The 20,955-nt window shown below is 42.5% G+C and overlaps 2 protein-coding genes across 7 annotated transcripts in view; one reads left to right on the top strand and one right to left on the bottom strand.

The window, feature by feature from the left end:
• Nucleotides 1–7,182, top strand: part of SLC3A1 (solute carrier family 3 member 1) — a 24,631-nt gene extending 17,449 nt beyond the window's left edge. Inside the window, 2 exon segments of the mRNA XM_025205392.1 lie at nucleotides 3,870–3,986; nucleotides 5,364–7,182. Coding sequence (XP_025061177.1) covers nucleotides 3,870–3,986; nucleotides 5,364–5,804 — 558 coding nt within the window. The 3' untranslated portion in view covers nucleotides 5,805–7,182.
• Nucleotides 7,183–7,484: 302 nt separating this feature from the next.
• The window catches only part of PREPL (prolyl endopeptidase like), a 26,381-nt gene continuing 12,910 nt past the window's right edge, over nucleotides 7,485–20,955 (bottom strand). For 5 of the 6 annotated variants that reach the window (XM_006014740.3, XM_025205325.1, XM_025205114.1 and 2 more), the window contains 8 exons: nucleotides 20,518–20,703; nucleotides 18,723–18,926; nucleotides 17,757–17,932; nucleotides 15,292–15,508; nucleotides 14,322–14,471; nucleotides 12,912–13,038; nucleotides 11,296–11,378; nucleotides 7,485–8,617 (listed from right to left, as the gene is read on the bottom strand). In XM_006014740.3, coding sequence (XP_006014802.2) covers nucleotides 8,564–8,617; nucleotides 11,296–11,378; nucleotides 12,912–13,038; nucleotides 14,322–14,471; nucleotides 15,292–15,508; nucleotides 17,757–17,932; nucleotides 18,723–18,926; nucleotides 20,518–20,703 — 1,197 coding nt within the window. In that variant the 3' untranslated portion in view covers nucleotides 7,485–8,563. The remainder of the gene's footprint in view (nucleotides 8,618–11,295; nucleotides 11,379–12,911; nucleotides 13,039–14,321; nucleotides 14,472–15,291; nucleotides 15,509–17,756; nucleotides 17,933–18,722; nucleotides 18,927–20,517; nucleotides 20,704–20,955) is intronic. The other variant, XM_025205164.1, reaches the window with a different exon arrangement.

Genomic DNA, 20,955 nt, shown 5'->3' with positions numbered 1-20,955 from the left:
AACTTCTTCACAGTTAGAGTGGCCAAGGTCTGGAACGGGCTCCCAAGGGAGGTGGTGCTCTCCCCTACCCTGGGGGTCTTCAAGAGGAGGTTAGATAAGCATCTAGCTGGGGTCATCTAGCCCCAGCACTTTTTCCTGGCTATGCAGGGGGTTGGACTCGACGATCTATTGAGGTCCCTTCTGACCCTAACATCTATGAATCTAGATGATTCAGGCTCAGTGCATCCTGGAGTTCCCAGGGATAATGTGCTTTTTCACAGGGGCCTCCTCATGGGCAAGCCATTATGTGCCGCAGAAGTCAGTCTAGGCTGACTACACATTCTAAACCTACCAATTAATTCATATATCACAGGAAGCGCACTCCATAGTCCTACTCTCAGAATCAAAGCACTAAACTGGGTACTTTTTTGATCAAACTCCTGCAATTCTTTTAGACTCTTTAGCCCAATGAGCTGCTCTAGGAATGGGGCTAGTTTACTGAAAATTGGCAACAATTACTTGCCATTCTTCAATGAATGATCTATCATTTCCAGCAGATCTGGTCACCTTTCAACTAGGATAGTGTGAAAAACCTTTGAAAATACTTGAAGCAGTTATTACCCATGGCTAGTTACTTTACCCCATGAAACACTTTGGGTTGTTGAGAATTTTTTCCTCAATATTTTGCATAAAAAGTAGCCTGCAAACTTCCATCTTACATTTGGCACTTTTAAACTTAAGACTTGATCTAAGCTCCACTGAAGCCAACAATATTCTTTCCATATACTATTTTGGACTTTTGGATGAGCTGTTAGATGGCTTCTGGAAACATGACCTGAATAGATTTTAGGCACACTTTTTTTTTTTTTAAAGCACAGTTAAACAGATTGAGATTAAATCTGGAAATTCAAGTCTGTGCCTGGCTGAAAAAAATGTAGACCTACTTTTACTTCAGAGGAAATCTTCATAGATGATATAGAAATATACTGTAAAGGAGGTATGTAATGGAAATCTTTGATTCCCATCATTAGTGGGCTGCTTGACATATTGCTCTAAGGCAGGGGCAGGCAATTATTTTGGGCAGAGGGCCGTTTACCCAGTTTTGGCAAGGTGTTGAGGGCTGCATGGGTAGCCTTGCCCCTTGAAAGGTGCTCTGCCCCCTGCTCACCGTCTTGGGACCAATGTCCCAGGGCCAGCACTGGTGGGGCCCAGAGCGGGGTGCAGGCTGGCAGGGGTCTGTGGAGCTGGGCTGGGCTGCACCAGCAGGGAGAGGGGGGAGCTGGCCCAGCTCCATAGAGCCCCTGCTGGCTGGGACCCTGCGCTCCTGCCAACCTGCTCTGGGCCCCACCGGTGCTGGCTCCGGGACACTGGTGTGCACCCCATGCTTCCGCTGACTCCTGCGCCTGTTCATTCCCAGTGCCCCGTTTAGCCCCGTGGTACAGGCGGGGGGCAGTGCACAGCCCTGATCCCACGCTCGCCGGCAGGGAATGAGCTGGTGCTGAGTGCAGGGAAAAGTGGCCCCTCCCCTGTCCCGTGGCCCACGTTCCCTGCTACAACCACTCGCAGCCCACGCAGGGCTGTCCTGAGCAGGCACAGGTAGCCCCATGTGGGCTGCGAGCGACTGCAGCACAGGGTGCAGGCGGGGCCACTTTTCCCCGCGCTCAGCACCAACTTGTAACCCGCCCCTGCTGCCAACCTGGGCCCTGCGCCGGCTCCAGGCTTGCCCGTTGGGGCTGTGTCTCAGTGGGAGGAGCTGTACCCGCCCCCCGTTTGCCATGCTGGGCTGTGTTGCTGTTGCTGTCCACCCGGAGCTTGCACCACGGTAGGCTGACGTGCGGCTGCCACTGCCGCCTCTGCTGCCCAGTGTGGGAGCTCTGGGCAGGCAGCAGCAGCAAACACTGCCTGGTGTGGCAAGCAGAGGGGCACAGCTGTTCCCACCATGACACAGCCCCGACAGGCAAGCCCGGAGCTGGCGCGGGGCCCAGGCTGGCAGCAGGGGTGGGTTACAAGCTGGTGCTGAGCACAGGGAAAAGGGGCCCCTCCTGCGTCCCATGCTGCAGCCACTCACAGCCCACATGGGGCTGCCTGTGCTTGCTCAGGACAGCCCTGTGTGGGCTATGAGCGGCTGCAGCAAGGAGCCACATGATCCCAGGCCAGAAGCCCCTACTGGGGCTTCTGGCTGGGGCCAGGCGGGCCCTGCTGCTTCAGGAGCCTGCCGGGGCTTCCCCTGGGTCCTACTGCCCCTGGCTCCTGTCATCTTTGACAGGAACCAACAACAAATAAATACACATTAATTTTCTAAATTTTGGGGGGCCCTGCAGGCCGGATAGAATGGCCTAGTGGGCTGAATCTGGCCTGTGGGCTGTATTTTGCCCACCCCTGCCATAAGGGTATACAATATTGAATTCTGGTGGATAGTGTTGATATTACACGTTTATGCAAAGCAATACTTTTTAAAATGTCCTTGCCTAATGCCTTAAAAAACCTCACAATGGTGCCCACAATTTACAGTATTTATTAGTTAGAAATTTTGGTTTGATTCAGTAAAGGAATTAAGTACCTAAAGCAGAGCTTACAAAGACTTGAAGCCCAAGTCAGATACCATGATCCAAAAGCCCTTTTTCAGCTTCTAACTCTGAACGTGCCTAAACTCACCAGGTAACTTGGAAGTTCTCCAGGCACCTAAAGTTGTCATTCTGTTTCATAGTTTCATAGTAGTTTGGGGTCAGAAGGAACCTAAATAGATCATCTAATCTGATCCCCCACCACTGGTCGGAGCACACGCTGGGATCACATGACCCCAGACAGGTGTTCATCCAATCTCTTTTTGAATTTGCCCACGGTAGGAGTGAGGACCACTTCCCTAGGAAGTTGGTTCCAGATCCTAGCCACCCTAACAGTGAAATAGTGCCTCCTACTCTCTAACCTGAACCTATTCTCCAGCAGCTTCTGGCCATTGTTCCTTGTCACCCCAGGTGCTGCTGGGGGGAATAGGGCCCTTCCTATTTGCTGCTGATCTCCCCTAACGAGTTTGTAGGCATCCACCAAATCCCCCCTCAGCCTCCATTTGCTGAGGTCTGTTGCCCTCCAACCAAGCGGGTGGCCCTCTGAACCTTCAAGGCAGGCCACATCCTTCTTAAAGTGCGTTGCCCAGAACTGGACACAGTACTCCAATTGGGGTTGGACCAATGTCGCATAGAGGGGGAGTATCACATCTCTGGAATGGCTTGAGATGCATCTTTGGATGCACGACAAGGTGCGGTTGGCTTTGCTGGTTGCGGTCTGGCATTGGCGGCTCATGTTCATCTTGGAGTCAAAATTCTGTGCGGATCCAGAACCCCTTAGTTTGCGAGGCTCAGGGCCTGTCTTCATCCTATGCCTGTCTGGGACCCAGAGGGCAGACAGTGCTTCCTTACTTCCTAATGGGCCTTATTCATTAGACATTTTAAGAATGCGCCCAGTTATGTAGAAGATTCGTCTTTCTGAAAAATAAATGTGGTTGTGGCCACTTTATTTTCAAAAAGGCCATAGCTGGAGGAGGTAGTACTGTAGTGATAATCATGCCCACCTGTTACGTAGTAGAACATTCCCCAGGAAGTGCCAGGCCCAGGTTGTGTGTCCTACTTAGCCTGATACTGTTCAAATGCACATCTCCCACCTTCCTGGAGTGTGCCCTGGTCACCAGGTTATGGGTTCATTTGGGTGGGGAGAGGTTATTGGACTCTATATAAAACATTTTACACACAACAGTCTTCTCAGGAGAATAACTACACTCCCCGCCTCAGAGATTAGAGAGTCTTGATGTAAAGAAAAGATCTTGGAAAGATCTGGATCATACTGTAGTACTTATGTATTTTTGAATGGTGACTGATTCCTTTTTCTTTTTTAAGATGACTTTTGCAGAGAAGTCACCCATGCAATGGGATGGCAGCCTTCATTCTGGTTTTAGTGAGGGCAACGTAACCTGGCTACCTGTTAATCCACACTATCAAAATGTAAATGTTGAAGTAAGTATTCAAGATATGGACACAACCCAATTAATTCCAAAAGGGGTCATTTCAATAAATGAATCTATTTCGTTATCTTATGTGTTTTGCTTAGTGGGATTTGGCTAATTGTAACTAATTTGAATCTAAACCCAAAGATTTATAAATCCATAACAAATTGTATATGAAAGAAACCTTACTGCAAGAAGTCCTTCATATCTATAGCCATTTTCATCAGAACAGTGATGTCAGAGATATTTTTTTCTAATTTACTTATTCTCTCACCAGTTAACTGAATTGCTCCACTTTTAAATTTAGATTAATATAAGAATGCCTTTTACATTTAGCCTTAAAACAACCCAGATGTATTTATGGCTTTGCATACGTTGGTTTGTCTATGGAAAGCTGTGTTAACAACCTTTATGTGAAGTGGATCAAGAAAAAAATATCGTTGATCCACAATAGCGAACAGTAGTGAGGAAAAGGCACTAGAAATTAAGCCTTTGTGGGGTTAATCTGCACCAGTGAAGTCAACTGGAGATTTGCCTTTCAAATCAATGCCAACAAGATCAAGTCTTTGATTCTGTCATTTAAAAGCTATGATTTCATGGTATGTTAGCAGGTTTGGGAGCAAGGGCAGTTATAGGAGGGAAGAAATCTACCATGGATGGTAAAATGACAAGGAAGGAATGGATAAAAGGGATGCATCCAGATGAGCAGGAACATGCATTTCCCTGGGGGCAAATAGCAGTGGCACACCTTGTGCTGCTGCTACTTGTCCCCGGGGAATGCCTGTACCATGTGCTTTGGCGTGTGGCAGGTTACCCTGGTGGGGTAGGGAACCAGCAGCCTTACCTGGAGTCCTGGGGGCCTCTGGGAGCTGCAGCTGTGTGCTCCTGCAGCAGGAAGCCTGGCCAGCAGCTGGAGTGTGGCTCTGGCCAGCCAGCCTCCAGTTTTGAGTGGTGCATGATGCCACGTGTGCCACCCAGCTTTTTTCTGGTGTGGGCTTTTTGACCACGTATCTCCTGGGGTCAAAATTCCTCCTCCCTCCACCCCACAGGGCACCTGCATGTGCAGTGTGTGGCGCCACAGATGGGTGTGTGGTGCCACATACCACACATCTGCACTCATCTGGACATGCTCAAGAGCAGATCTGTACGGGAAGGTTGTCAAAAGGAAGGAACACATATGGCTTCACCTGCAATCCATGGAGGGATATGAGAGGGGAGCAGGGAGGGAGTGAAAAGACGACAGGTGAAGAGGATAATCTTGGCAGTGGTATTTTAAATAATGTGTAGGGGTGATGTGGCAAGAACTTCAGTAGTTTAAAGCAACATTTTTGGTTTCTAGTGAGGAAGAAATGAAATGATTGTGCTAATACTGACAATTTTGTTACAGATTCAAAAGACTCAGCCCAATTCAACATTGAATTTGTATCGAGAGCTAACTCTGCTTCATAACAATGAGTTGCCCATTCAGAGGGGATGGATGTGCTATGTCTGGAATGACAGTAATGTCTTTGCATATGTGAGGGAATTAGATGGCTTAGACAGAGTCTTTATGATGGTTCTCAATTTTGGATGGGAGTCAACAACAAACCTAAAAACTGTGGTTCCTGAGCTTCCAACTGAAGCTACTATAAGATTAAGCACAAATTTTAGCAATAATGGTAAAGTTGTAAATACTACAACAATTAAAACTGCTAAGGGTGAAGGGCTGATCCTTGAATATAAAACTAGCCGGCCAGTTCATACTATGGAGGCTTTTCAACTGAAGTGTTTTGTGGCAGAAAAAGCATGTTATTCTAGTGCCTTTGATTTACTTTATATGAATTGCTAAGTTTTTGGACATGTGTGATACAACAGAATGTATGTTATTCAGGTAAATGCTGTGAACAGAGTGTCTGTTGCAGCTTTTCAAAGTTGCTGCATTGTGTATAAAATGTATAGAAACCCATAAACTAAACTAATGTGGTTTTAACTGTATGGCCTCTGCACTGGTGTGAAAGCAGTTATGGTGGAGGCAAGGGCTTGATGATGCTTGGTGTGATGACTGCTCCCCCAAGAGAAACCACAAGTGTACAGATATTCAGGCTTTTCCTCCCAGGGTAACAAATGGCTTTTCTCCCAGGATAAAAATAACTTGGGAACAACCAGGGTTAAATCACTCCCAGGAGAGTTTCTCCAGGGATAGCAAATGTCTGTATATGCCATGGCTTCTCTCAGAAGAGAATATAGTCCTCCAGCCTCCCCCACAGAAGACCGTGTGCTGATTGCTAGACTCTGCTGCTCCAGACCACTTCACTTTTGCAATCCCCACATTAGGCTGCACGGAAGCATAGGCTGACCATAGGCAGTCCAAGTCAGCTAATTAGGGCTGCCCTATGGACTGCTGTGATTGATGGCCAGGCAGCCCCCCCTGGCTGCACACTGTCAGCACTTCAAACTCTCCACTCTTTGGGGCCTCAGCGTTCAAATGTCTGTGCATGCATTTTTGGGTAAGTTTCTCTACCCAGAGAAACATTGGAGAATTCTCCCAGATTGCTTGAATGTGTGTATGCAGCATGAACCATTTCAGGAACTGGAAGTCTAGCTCTTTGCAGTACAGCAAATCAGCGTGATCTGAGCTCTGTGCTATTGTGGCTAGATTGATTTTGGTACATTGCATTGTTTCTGAAGTTACTGTAGACTACAGGGCAAACATACATAAAGCTCTCGCTTTTGGTCAATATACCATTATCAACCCTCATCACTTCTTGTGGACTACCTTCCTCTCACTCTTCTAATTAAAGGAGAGAAAGGGTGATGTGATCTGGGGATCACTTACCGTTATATAGGAACTACTGTCTGCAGTATTAAATCTTTAAGACGGGGGTAGGTAATAGGGGTGTGCAAAGCGGTCCCTATTCGATTCAGATTCAGCCCGAATCAGGGACAGTGATTCATTGATTCGGATCACTGGCTCTGATTTGATTTGGCTGAATCTGAAGATTTGATGCTGATTCGGACATAGATGCAGCTTTAAAAGTTTTTTCTATATACCTTGAGGTAGCAGGTGCTGCTCATGATCGCTGCGCTGCTGGGGCGCATGTACTGTTCCACAGGAGTGTGGGGGCACCCTGCACATGCTTGGCAGTGAACTGGAAATCTAGTTCTGGGTCTGCTGGGGAATGCGCTGGGTGGCCTCCCCGCACCTCCCTGGCTTGGTGATCAGCTGCAGGGAGATCAGGGTGTACCCCCCAAACCCAGGAGGCACCAGTCACTGAGCTGTTGGGGGGGGCGGGGAGGGGAGGAGGTGTGGGGGTGCCCCCCTGCCAGACCCAGAAGTGGACCAGAAGTGCTTCTGGTCCACCTCCAGGTCTGCTGCTGAGTGTGCTGGGGAGCCCCCTGCACTTCTGTGGGACACTCCATGTGCCCTAGGATCGCAGCATTCATGAGCCGCCTGCTACCTAGAGGTATGTAGAAAAAACATTTGAAGCTCTCTCTGTCTGAATCTCTGAATCTTTCCAAATCGATTTGGAGGGTTCTGATTCGATTTGGAGAGACTAAAGGGTCCTCTGATTCTATTTGGATTTGAAGATTTGGCCACTGAATCTCTGCCCAATTGAATCAGGGACTGAAGCTTCGCACAGCCTTAGTAGGTAACCCCCGGCACACGTGCCAGAGCATGCTACATGAAGGCATTTTGCTTGGCATGCGTGCCTCAGGGGAGACTGGGGAATGGTCTAGGGCTGTGCTGCCACAACAAGGATCGAGCCCCTTGCAGCTCCTTGCTGTCCGCCCCTAGCATGCCAATATCTTACAAGTGTTTGTGGGTGTTTTTGGCACTCTGCCCAAAAATGTTGCCAACCCCTGCTTTAAGATTTCCAGTTGTGCTGTGGTCATGCATTGGTCACTTCTGTGGGCTGTACTTGTCTGCCACAACTGAGGCCCAAATCCTATGAAAGTTCATGATAAACAGAACTTGTTTTGTACGAAGATGTTTCTGGTTTGTGGCACGTAGTCTAAAAGAGCAGTGGATTATTTGAAATAGCTAGAAGCAAAGATGTTATTAGCACAATTAAAAATATTTTAATTACACAGCAGCAGGAAAATTTCAGAAAAGAGTAAGACAGTTATTTAGTAGTCCTGGATGAGTTCATGTGCTGGTATCAGGTAAGAGAAACTTACTGACCATGGCATAATTGTGCACCAAAGATTTTTACCAAGGGATCCAACTTCTCCTACAGAATTGGGATGCAGCTGTATTAATCAGTCATCTTGATTCTTTGTTTGCAAAAGCACCAGGTATCACAAGGAGTTGCTTATTTCATTCAGCAGGGGAGGATTTTACCACTCGCAGTTGCTGTGTCTATGTAAGTGAATAACCCACAAAACTCTGCCTTCTGAAATTCCTGATTGTACGCTGAAAGCAGGGACCTGAAAGTGGGACTGTATTGTAGCTGGTAGCTTTTCCAAAGTGAGTGATCCATTTTTAAATTGCATATGCATGATGTAGTTTTTTCAGCTGTCCGATAAGCTCATGGATGTATATGTCTACTTCTTTAGCATTTGCTGCAATATATAAAAACAACTGCATAATAAATAAACCACTGCAAGTTACTTCCCCTCAAGTTTGAGTTCTCTATGCAGAAAAGCAAGGTGTCCTGCCACCTAAAAAAAGAATAAAAATTATTTATTAAAAGAAAAATAGACTTCCCAAATTCTACACAACCTTCAGCTTTCTGGTTCTCATCAGACACTACTTACACTAAATACTGCTCTGCAACAAATTTAAAAAGTAATGGGAGATTTTCCTGCTCTATTTTCTTTGGAAAAAAAGCAGCTGCAGAAATGGATGTTTCACTGAATTGAAATAAACTTCCCAGTAATAAAACAAAACAGTTTGAGTCCATAGGAATAGCAGTAACTGTATAGCAGGCATCACAGTTTTTCCAACATTGTTTTCTGTACACTATGCACACTGGTACAGGCATTACATTTCTATTGGGAGAATTGCTGCTCTCCTGATAGAAACCACAAGCATACAGGCACTTATCAAGTTTCTGCTATGGCAAAAATGCCTCCTGCGGGATGAATTTATCCTGTAGAAGAGTTCCTCCTGCACAGAAGAATGTCTGTATGCTATTCCACTGCTCACCACTTCCCAGTCCCAGGAGCTAGGGACAGATATTCAAAAAGCCTGAGCCTGAATTGATTCAACTTTTGCAGGTTACTTTAACCTGGCTAAGCTGAATCGGTTTCCAACCATACAGACAATCCCTCTGGACTGAGGAAATTCAGGCACATACCTGCAGTGCTTCAGGCTTGAAGCCAGGGGGTGCTACAGCAGCCCTGCCTTCCCTTGCAGAGCTGAGCTGAGGGGGTGTGGCCAGGTCCCAGCAGGAGGCTCTGATTAGGGAGGGGTGTAAGCCCCCAGCCTGCCTGCAGTCCCAGGCTTTGCCCGGCTTGCTGCTCTACAAGTGGGAGTGGTGCCGCCCACAGCTAGTACTAAGGCAAAGTGGGTATGTGCAGTGCATGCATCTGTTGATGATACGGAGCTTTTCAATCTCCCTCCCTGCTTCTGTATGCTGTCTGCAGTAAACTGACATGCAAGCAAGCTGGGGGTGGGGGGCTGATAACAGTGTCACCCCTACCTATCTCAGTGTCTATTGCCCCATTAAGAAAACAGTGGGACATTACCAGTTACCTGTTGATTTAGCACTGACCCAGCATGTGGTCTGCCAGCTAATACACAGATACCTTCTCCGCAAGGCGGGGCGGGGGGGATTCTTGCTTAGCAGGGAGTGGTGAGGGGGAGGGATGGGGGGCAAACAGATCTTAAACAGCATTTCCAAGGAAGGACATTAAGCTACCTGTTGAATAGCTCCAAAAAGCCTGTCTGCCTCTGTCACCTCCCACAACATAGACTGTAGCCAGCATGTGGTCTGCTAGCTAATTCTGAGGTGTCTGTGAGGGATGAAGAAATGCCTGAGTGATTAGCCCAGTGGGGGAAGGGGAAAGTGGGGAGCAGAAGCCAGGCAGACGCCTGCAGAGACTGCTAAGCTCCAGCGAAGCAGCAGAGGGGAGGGGCCAGCCCTGCTGTGGAACAGAGAGCCCTGCCCAGCCAGAGAGCAGGCTGGGGGAGTCTGACTTATCTTAAACCAGCAAGGGGTCTGGGACAGACATTGCATAAACTGGTTTGAGCCAAATCAGTTAAGTCTGATACTACATTCAACAAGGTTTATCTCAAACCAGTTTCAGCCATTTTCAGACTGGTTTATGTGCACTGAGCATCTGTTCTGTTACAGGTTTAAACCAGTTTCTGATCACTTAAACCGGTTTATGTGTAATGTCTGTCCCTAGCCAGGAGGAGTCAAATGGTGGGGAAAGGCTCCCTATGCCTTCGCCAGCTTCAGGTCACCCCAGTCTGGAGAAAGTGCGGTTCCTGCCCCTCCTGTAGACTGGGTGGGGAAGATAGGAGCAACTGTCCAGTGCTCCTCACCCGTTCCCCAGATCAGGGTTCTGGGGCAGAGGAGCAGGTGTGGGGTTTGCCCATTCCTCCCCATGCTCTACTCCTGGATACCGCTGCACCCTGCTTGCTGCTCCCTCCCTCTTCCCTAAACCAAGCACTGCCCTGCTTGGAGAACAGGGTTAGGGCTTTGCCCCATTGCCCCTTTCACTTTCAGTGTTCAGGCGTGGAATGGAGGATACTGCTCCCTGAATGTTCCTCAGATTACCCCAGTATGATAAAGGCATGGAGAGCAAGGGAGAGGAGACAGCTGCAGACTAAACACTGGTATATGCTCCTTCTCCCAGAAAGATTTTCACTAGCAGAAATGATTGCCTGTTCATGGCCATTATTTGTTGAAAGTTTAGAATAACGAAATCAGTCTTAGATCTGGAATGTTTAGACCACGTCTCTTAAATTTTAAGGTTCTAGATGTACTGTTTTTTTTCCTTGAAGACAGATGAAAGAAATGAAAGGTTGTTAAAATAAGGAGACATTTTAAAACCTTGCAACTGAACAGAATAATAGCAAAAGCTGTACAATCCTATTTGAACTATTTAGGACCTTTTGTTGAAAGGTCTCAAAGGACTCAAACATTAACTAAATCCATTAGAGACAGAATAGTTAATTACTATCCCCATTTAGAGATAAGGAAACTATGGTACAATCAAGTTTAAATAATTTCTTTATGGTCATATATTCAGCAGGCTAACAGTACCAGACAGCCCTGACTTCCAGTCCCTCCCAGATATCACAGTGGTTCTTGTTCATTCATATTAAAAATGTTAATATACACTTTATTATATGTTTCTGCCTTAATTGTATAGTAGAGGAAACATACCTCATTTAATGAATCCTCCCAAGATGGAGCACAATGACTACCTCCTGTCTGAACATTTAAGATGATGTTAGGTGCTGGACTTCCTGAAACAAAATCAGTAAATGGTCAACAAGTCTTAAATAAATAATGAGGCAGATTTTTACCCTTTGTCCTGGCAACGATTTCTTAGGGTGATATATTTTATTAGACCAACTATGCAGTTGGGATTCTCAGCCAAGCTTTTGAATGCAAGGAATTCTTTGATATTTTATTTCCTGGGCAGATTATTTTTGGAGTTCCCCATGCAAGAACATGGAAGATCTATAGAATTGGACAAATGAACTCAATGTAATGGGTTCTAAATGGATTATTTGCATTAAAAGATTCTGAAATCTATATGCAGTTATGAGGAAGCATATGTATAAGGTGGGCAGAACTCCCTCTTAAAGCCTCTGGCCAGCACAGCTGTGGCAGGCATCTTTGCTGATTTCCTGGAGCTTGGCTACCAGCTGTGATGGAGGTATGTAGATGAGGTAGGGAAACTAAAGACCTATACCTAAGAAATAGGAGCTCTCCTCATCAGTAAAATGTGGTGGATTCTGAAACATAACTTAAATATCTATAATTCTAGTCTATCCTACCCCTACTTGGTCCAAAAGAAGATACCACCCACAAAAATCCTTGTCTTTAAAAAAACAAAAACAACCCCCCAAAACTATTCTTGGAAGCTACTGATTGAGCAATAAGTATATTGCACAGAAATTTTGAAATAATCTTTGTTTCAGTAGAAATTTAGTGCATCTCTAGGACTCACAGTAGTAGTACTGGGTACTTGGGTACCGGGTTAAAGGTGGCACCAGCAATTTGAGTCAAGGGGCACTTGCTGAGGGGCTGGGGCCTGAATTCAGCATTTTGATATCCTGGTAGCATTGGGAATCAGCAGTACCTGTCCCTGCAATAGTGACATCTTCCTGGAGTTGGGGTGGGATGCGTGGGGAAGGTCACTGGGGTTTGCACCATGGTGCAAACCCCAGTGACCAGTTATGTCTCTGGAAACTATCATACTTGCAATTTCAAAATGAACAGGAAAAAAGTATATTTTTGTTGTGTTTGCAAAGACAAGGGCCTTATTGTTCTCAATCATTTAATTATAAACACAAAAAATAATCAGACTAATCTAATACTTAAAAGCTATTTTAAGTCTTGTTTTGGATCCAAAAGGTTGTGGTGCCTTTTAACATTGGACAGTGGGTATAGTGGAAACATTATCACTAGTCATTTTTCAGCACATTTTTCAGGCAAGCCTAGTTGAAATAATTCAGGGTGCCTACAAAACTTCAGATATGGTGCTTGACATCCTATAGGCATGCATTTATGGACATTTCATTGTGTGTGTCTAGTGCTGTGCAATTACATATGACCTTTCTATTTGGGCAAATGTTTGGCAGGCCAAGCTAGGGTAGGCTGAAGGATTTCTGTTTTTTATGCAGCTTTTGTTTCACATTCTGTTCTTCTGCTTTTATGTTACTTCTGTCTCAAACTGCAAGCCATCCTGAGCCTTTGTCTAGAATATACATCTAATAAAATATTGTTGACTTAGCTAAAACACGAGACATACAGGACATTTTTAATATTACCTTGCTTATATTTACTGCTAGCATGATCCATTACAGCTTTTCTGAGTTTATGAATATATCTTAATACTCCTGTCAGTGGTATTCGTTCATCATTTTCATAAGCTGTGATTAAGACTGAAGGATAATGCTAAGTGAAATGAAAAAAAGATTATATTAACAATATTCTAACAGTTCCACTTCTTGGATATGTTCACAATTTAAAAGCTATACTTTGAATCAGTCTCCATGTACGTGATAGTATGCCACACTGGACAAATTATATAGAAGAAATATTTTCTATCTAGTTAATATGGAGTCAACTTCTTTTCTAAAGCCCTGCTTTAGCAGCTCTTTAACTTGGAAAAACTAGTTTGATCTGAGAACTACCGGATTAACATACAAGACTTGCCTGCAAGAGAGAACCAAGGTGTAGCCTCAAATTTTCCTAACATCATTCCTTTTGCTGGGTGTTGCCCTGGGTTAGGAAGCACAGAGGCTGACCAGACCAGCCCTACACCTGCTAGGGCCTCCCTCCCAATTAAATTCACTTGGGAGGGAGGAAGGGATATCTCTAGCAAGTATACAGCTGGCCTGGTCAGCTTCTGTGCTTCCTAACCCAGGGCAAACCCCAGAAGGGAAGGTTAAGGCTATGCCCTGGTTCTCTCTTGCAGGCAAAGTCTCGTGGTAAATCTGGTAGTATTCTTTTTTTAACATAAAAATGATCAAATCCTATGTAATAAGAAATCATATAGACAAGAGTCTATCATTAGCTAAGAAATATAGTATTAATAATGGTCAAGTCAGAGAAAATGAGTTACCCATCCAAAAATAACAATGCTGTACTTTATTGGAACCATGCGTCCAATGTATTACTCTTTTCCACAGTGCCAAGTTTTCACAGTGATTACCTTAGAAATCATCTATTTATGTACCTATCCTCTATGTCTGGACAGTCTGGAAAATCTGACTGAATAATTTAAAAACTCACACAAAGGAAGAAAGCAGTATTTTTTGTGTTTTGCAGAGTGGTTTCTAGTAGGTTTAAGCTAATAGTTTATAGCATGCCTGTAACAAATAGCTTTAAAAGACTGACTGAGTTCATGGAAAAGTATTTGATTCATTTCAGCAGTCATTTGTAATTGCATACTACAATGCAAAATAGATTGATTCAACAATGGTTTTCCTATCATCTTAAATAAGGATTTATCTTTTAAAGAATGCAGATCTGAAGCTTGGGCATTTTCTTAAAAGAATGGGATTTTTCTTTGGTTTAAGGCACTTAAAAGGGTGAATAATTCTTTTGGAAAAACTATATTATCCACTATTATTTTACTTATTCATTCTGTGAAGTAGTGTATGCTGTTGTTAAAAAAATAAACAAAATCACACACACACACACAGAGCCAAAACAATATAATTGCTTTTTATTACCTGTGGCTTAATATTATGATATGGACAGTAACTCTTAATATACTCCATGCATTTATCATCTGTTAAAGGGTCTCCCCATTCTTCCTGTTCTTCAATTGTCAGTGGGAGATGAATGTCCAACATTGTATTTAAAACATCCAAGAAAGGGGCCTTAAAAAAAAAAAAAAAAAGAAAACAAAAGAAAATCACGTGCACACATCCAAAATCTACAACAAATCTGCATTGTCTTGCATTTAAATTAACCAAACAGAGGGCACTGGATCTTTAAACACTGTTCACGACTCTATGTACTCTTAGAATCCACTGAAGACAAATTTAGGGTCTGATCCAAATCCTAATGAAAAGGCTCCCAATGACTTCAAAGAGCTTTGAATCAAGCCTATAGTCATTCAGACTTTTTCTGTAAGTTAGCTATGAAAACAACTGAGAAAAAGATTATTCCAGGTAATTACTTATTATTTCCTTATGCCCACATCCTATACAGCACAGTCTTTTGATTCTACCTCTACTCAAATCCTTAGTCTCACTTCCCTCTAGGTTACTATTAAAATTCCTGTTCCCCTGGTTGACAAGGTTCCTTGGGTGAATCTGATATCTTTTATTAGACCAACCTAAATAGTTGGAGAATAGTTATTAAGCAAGCTTTTGGGTTCAAAAACCCTTCGTCAGGATAAGGAAGTTTCAGCAGCTGGTGTGTGCTCTTCCTGGATGGAATGAAAAGTAAAGAAGCCAGAGGAACCTTGTCTGCCTATGTCCTTAGACCAACACACTACAACCTACACTCCTGTTCGCTGGTCTTAATTCTTCAGAGTGAATATATCTGATTCTTCCCACATATAAAATATTGCATTGATCCCCACCCCCCTTAAATAACCTTCCAATGAGCAGGAAACTGTGAAACAAAATAAGAGTGGTAAAACAAAAAGCACATTGTTTAACCCTGTATTCCATCAGAGATCTACAGCCTCACCTGTAAGACCATGGCTCCGAAGAGTTCTGGGTCAGCATTGCAAAGGGCTCCAGCAAGAACTCCTCCTGCACTGGCACCTATCAGAGCTGTATACTTTGGCTGAGAAAATCCTACTTCATGCAGCAGCATCATGCAAGCCTTTAGGTCATAGAAACCATTGAGTTTATTATGCTTACATCCATCTCTATGCCAGCCAAGGCCTAACTCTCCTCCACCCCTGAAATTTAAAGCAGTCAAGCTGTAAACTGTCTGGGGAATGTTATGCAGCCACCTTTCAAACAGTAAAAAGTTAGCAGCCATGATAATGTAAAGCAAGGTTTTACCATCCTTAATTAACATTTCATCCCCATATAATTGTCTACAAAGACCTGCAGTCATCTTCTTAATTACAAATATGTAAGAAAAAGTGTGCAACTTCAGTAAAATCTCCACAAAATAGCTAGCACATACATGTGCTATCAGTCTCTCTCAGCATGCTCACGTAGCATCTAGTTAGCGTGAATTTTTCAGAAAGTCATCCAGAAAGTAGTATGTAATTGCAAAAGGCTGCAATCAAAGTGTATCAATGTTTTAGAATACTGTGTATATGTATGTATTTCTTACATATGCATGTACACAGACCCTGTTACAGAGAAACTGTCAGGTTAAAAACAAACACAACCTTTTTCCATACTTGTTTTACATGCAGCACCATTAATAAAGATGAAAAAAACACGATTTTGCATCTATGTTCACTCATGATTTGTTTTTCAGTTTGAGTTATGGCACTTGACTAGTAAATTTCACTTTCTGGATCTTATATAGTTATGCAACACTCAAGTATAGATTGCAAACATGTCAGAGAAATGATAAATTTCATTTTAAAACACTTGCATGAAGATATTTTTAGTTTATTGTAGCAAGTATCTTCAAAATCTTTTTCACTAAACAAGTATTTTGAGTCTAGTAGCTGACTACTTTAAATGTTAGAATGATTTTGTGAGAAGCCTAAATAAAACCGTAGTGGATTAGATTGTCAGATTCTTTATCTGCTATGTGGTCAATGTAAAATAGGACTGGACTAAACTGTAAGATGCTAATGAAAAAATACTATTTATGAATATATGTACTATGACATATTGTCAAAGTGTAAAAATATTTGTGGACTTGAACTGAATTTGCATTGAAATTGATGTCACAAGCAATATATAGTATTTTAAACTAATCTAATCTAATTTGAGCAATATTTTTCCAATAAAGGAACATATATGAAAAGCCTGTTTTTTGTGAATTATCTCTGATCAAATGAATAAAAAAGGTTTTAAAAAACACCGCTGCAATTTAGGGCTGATTAAATCCACATGTTGTGCACACATCCTGCTGGCTTACCTGCCTCTCCGGCAGGGAGGGGAGGGCAAGCTGCCAGTGGGCAGAACGGTTCCTGGGCTGTGGGGGGTAGTGCTTCCTGCCACAGCAGTTGTGCCCTTCCCCTCAGGCAGCATCTGCCTGCAGACACCCAGCTCAGGTGGTCCCGGCATGCACTGCAGTCGCAGAGGGGAGCACTGGGCCTCCACGCAGCGCAGGCAGGCTCCATGGGGAGGAAAAAAAGGAAAAAAGATCAGGCTTGCTGCTTTTCTTGGGTGGAGCCTTCTTTCCCGGGCTGCTGTCAGGCTGCCTGCAGGGCTCCCTGTAGAGCTGTGGAGCTGCATGAAGCCCAGTGCTTCGCTCTGCGGCTGTAGGGGCAGCAAACTAAAACGCATTGGAAAATTTTGGTTTGCTGCGCCCCAAGTCATTTAAGGTGCATTATGCCGCTGAATTTCATACAGTGGCTAGAATTAACGCACAATACATCGCCAAGGCATGCAAACACCGACATCATTAAAGCAGTACAAAAGCATTTAGCTCACTTTACAAGTGTCATACACACACACACTTCTTGTTTTGTTTATACACTGCCTTGGACGCTATTGTTTTAAGAAAGCAAGTAGGCCCTCCCCCTCACTAGATATAGATCAAATAGTAGTGCATCTTATCGGACTAAGACCAACAGGATGATGGTAAAACATTTCATTTTGAATCTAATAGTAGAAATCATGATTTTTTTTAGCAACGATAAGTGAAGTATTTACAGAAAATACTGAACATCAGGAAAGCTTAAAAAATATTATAAATAACATAGTGAAAAATGACAGAAGCCCAATACTATTATCCTATAGATAAGTGGAAAGCCTTTGAGCACAGTATAGGGATCTTGTGAACTTAACCTTATTTTCTTCAAGGCAATTAAACTGTACCAGAACTACAAAAATAATAAACAGCTTATCTGGAGTTTTATGGATAAATGGAAATGGCAGGATACAGGAATCATTATAATAAAAACAAGAAAATTAAAAGGTTTTTTTCTATCTGCTCCAATGCCTTGAGAAATATAGCCCATTATTACCCACAAATAAAGATCTTTATGCCATTTTATATCTATGACTCACCTAACATGGCAATATGCTAATATCCAACCATTGTCAATTAACATCAAATTCTCAGCTTTAAAGCTCATGTTCAAATCTATGCCATAAGCTCCATATACATGAACTAGAAGTGGTTTCCTGTGTAGCTCTTTAGAATTCGTATTATGAAAAACTGTAATTGGCACCAAAGTTTCATCCTGAAAATGAAGGAGTATTTTACATTAAAGGATGTTTCAGAATTCACAGTGACACATGGCAATGAAAACTTCAATTATTTATTTTAAGAAGTGGGTTTTTTTTTTTTTTTTGATTACAGTAATTTTTTTCACTTAGATTGTACAAAGCCCTCTTGAAAAATAAAGCAAGAGACTGAACCTCCGCTGGGCTGGCTTACTGATGCAGAGTGTAACATTCATTTAAGTGCAACACCTGTGGTGTTTTTAAAGTATCAAAGCACCCAGCTCTTCACTCCTCCCATAACAACACCAATATGTATTATGAACTGAATAGTTTAGCACTTACTGCAGCAGAAAACTCTTATTAACTTAACGTCCCCATTTTTTTTTTTTACTAACCCCCTCCCCCCCACAAAAGGTTGTTAAAACTTTCCTTGTTTGACAGGCACACACTATGTTATATTTTAAAACAACTGATATTTTCCCTTTATTTATCAAGCAGGATATGGTGAACTGTACCAACTGGTAATGTCACATAAAGAAGAAAATACTTCAATTTTTGTATTATAGTGTGCATGTATCCCTCCTTTTTCTTTTATCACCCTGATGTTAATAAAAATTGAAAAAAAATCCTAATGCCTATTTTCCCCTGCTTTTATAGATCATCTGAGAAAACACCCACTGTTCTAGTAAGTGTAGAACCCACTGTTCCTTATGGTTTGTAATCCCTATTCCTTTGCAAATGCGGTTTTTCTAAAGGGGGGAAAAAGAAAAGTAGTGGGGGATGGGCAAAACAGTTGAAAAATCTTACCTTGCTTTTAGCTGTTAAATGTACAGTGTGACAATTCAGTGTAATTGGTACCTCTTGCTCAACTTGCTCAATGAGATGGTTTTCCACCAATGAATATGCAAAACGTTTAGGGGGCTGAACAGGGGAGGCAAGCTGAAAATAGCAAGCACTGGTGTTGTACTCAGGATGGGGTTCCAATTCAAATGCACAGGCCCAGGCAGGTAGCTGTGAAAATGCAGATCATTAACAATCCCAACATTTAAAGTGAGACCCTTATATTGCTTTTCGAACTATGTCCAGTGCTGCCTCTTAGATTAAAAGATTTGAGCATCATGCTTAATTATGTTCTGCTTGACTTTAACAGAAGCTTAATTTCTTTTAAATTAAAATATATAATGAAACAGTGTCACTGAGTGGAAGAATTTAGCTAAAACCTGCTTCTAAAGTCACTGAATGGAGGTTCAACAATTGCTTAAAATTGAAAATATAACCTAATTCTAAAGTTTGTCATAAAGGAGAGAATATGTATGCAGTGATATTCAAGGTGCCAGTTAAAATGAGAATATTAGCAACATTTAAAAAAAATTATAATTAATGCATTCTGTTTCAATATGACCTTGAATGATACTGTATTTTTAATAATTTTTTCATTTCCCATTTCCCTTTGATCTCCACTTCTTGTTCAACTTGTAATAAAGCCAAGTCAATGTCAGTTATTACTCCATTGCCATGAGTTAGCTCAGTAGTGCTCAGCCACTTAAAACCCCTACCTCTAACTTTGTTCCCAATGCTCACCATTGTGAAGAACAAAACCTTTTCTTGGCACATCTACCCTCAGAAACTCGCTGCTATTATGTAAGATTTTTAACTCTACTAAAAATGAAAGGAATCAAGATTCATTCTTTGGAAGCAGCAGGTTCCTGCGTCAAGCCCTCTGCTAGACCACAGCTTGCTTACTTTAAGGAGCTTTGGTTAGCAGGTTGATGGAAGCTTCAGAAATTGTGGCACTAAAAGTCGAAGTTTTACAGAGAAATTGAAGTCCCTTCTCTGAACAATTGAGTAACTGAACAAGATAATTTAAAAAGGCAACCATCTCAGTAACTGTGCAGAAAGCATACTATACTTAACTAAAGGAACACTATTAATATATTGTTGAATTTCACATTAGTAACTCATTGCAAATAGGGCAAAAATTCTTCAGAAGTCTTTGTTTTGGAATAAATCTAAAGAAACTGAAATTTTAAGGCATGTGATTGAATTGTTACAGAAAATAATGCATTTTTGAGAACGAGTTGCCTTTTAATTTCTAAGCCACAACAAAAATTTGGTACATGGAGAAAGGAAGAAATATGCCTTTTCATAAGTCGTATTGCAACTGAAACATGAATCTCCTTTTCAATATTTCACCACTGTGGAATGTTTTTGTTGCACTCTGGTCTTCAGAATGCCTCATCAGGCACAACTGCCTCCAGATATCTAGCTTGCTCCTTTCAGATAGTCACATTAGGATTTCCTTACTCATACTAAACAGCATGACAATCAACAGACCTAGTGAAGTCAATGAGACTGGCTGGGGAGTAAAGGTAGTGCTTTACCTGAGCAAGAGCAATAGGAACTAGACGTATGATAACAGGCTTCATGGTAATATGAAGTCAGAGAAAACAGTAACAGACACCTGAAGGTACCATAAGAACAAGTTGTCACTCTTACAAAGCATCTCATCTGATGACATGTATATTAATTTTCACTTTAAAGGTATGTATTCAAAATCAAATGGGAAAGTGATTCATATAAAAACACAGATCTAGAAATGTACCTCAACAGACTGAACAGAGTGAGAACCAAGAGAAATCACATTTAAATAAAGATGATTGTAGTATTTCAGAAACATCACACACTGATCTTTGAACATCTCCATGTCTATTAGCTTAGTCTTTTCTTTCAGTGTGTAAACAGACTGCCAGTTTTCCATGCCACAGGAACCAAGTGGTGTCTTCATCAGCTACAAAATAAAGGGGGGTGGGGAAGTGAATGAAACATGAATCACAGTACATGTACAAAAGGATTTTATACAACTTTGTTATGCTGAAAGGAATGAATGTGTCTGATCAAAGCTGGTGTGTAAAAAGCTAAATGCTTTTCATTGAGACTAAGGCTATGTACACACATTCAAATAACCTGAGAGACTTCTCCCAGGTTTGTTCTCTTTGTAGAAACTTACCCAGAGCTGCGTGTACAGACAATTGAATGCCGA

The sequence above is a fragment of the Alligator sinensis genome, unplaced genomic scaffold, assembly GCF_000455745.1.
Source record: "Alligator sinensis unplaced genomic scaffold, ASM45574v1 scaffold131_1, whole genome shotgun sequence".
In the NCBI taxonomy this organism is placed as follows: domain Eukaryota; kingdom Metazoa; phylum Chordata; order Crocodylia; family Alligatoridae; genus Alligator; species Alligator sinensis.
Note: the sequence above shows the minus strand (reverse complement) of the source record. Positions and strands in the feature narration are given on the sequence as shown.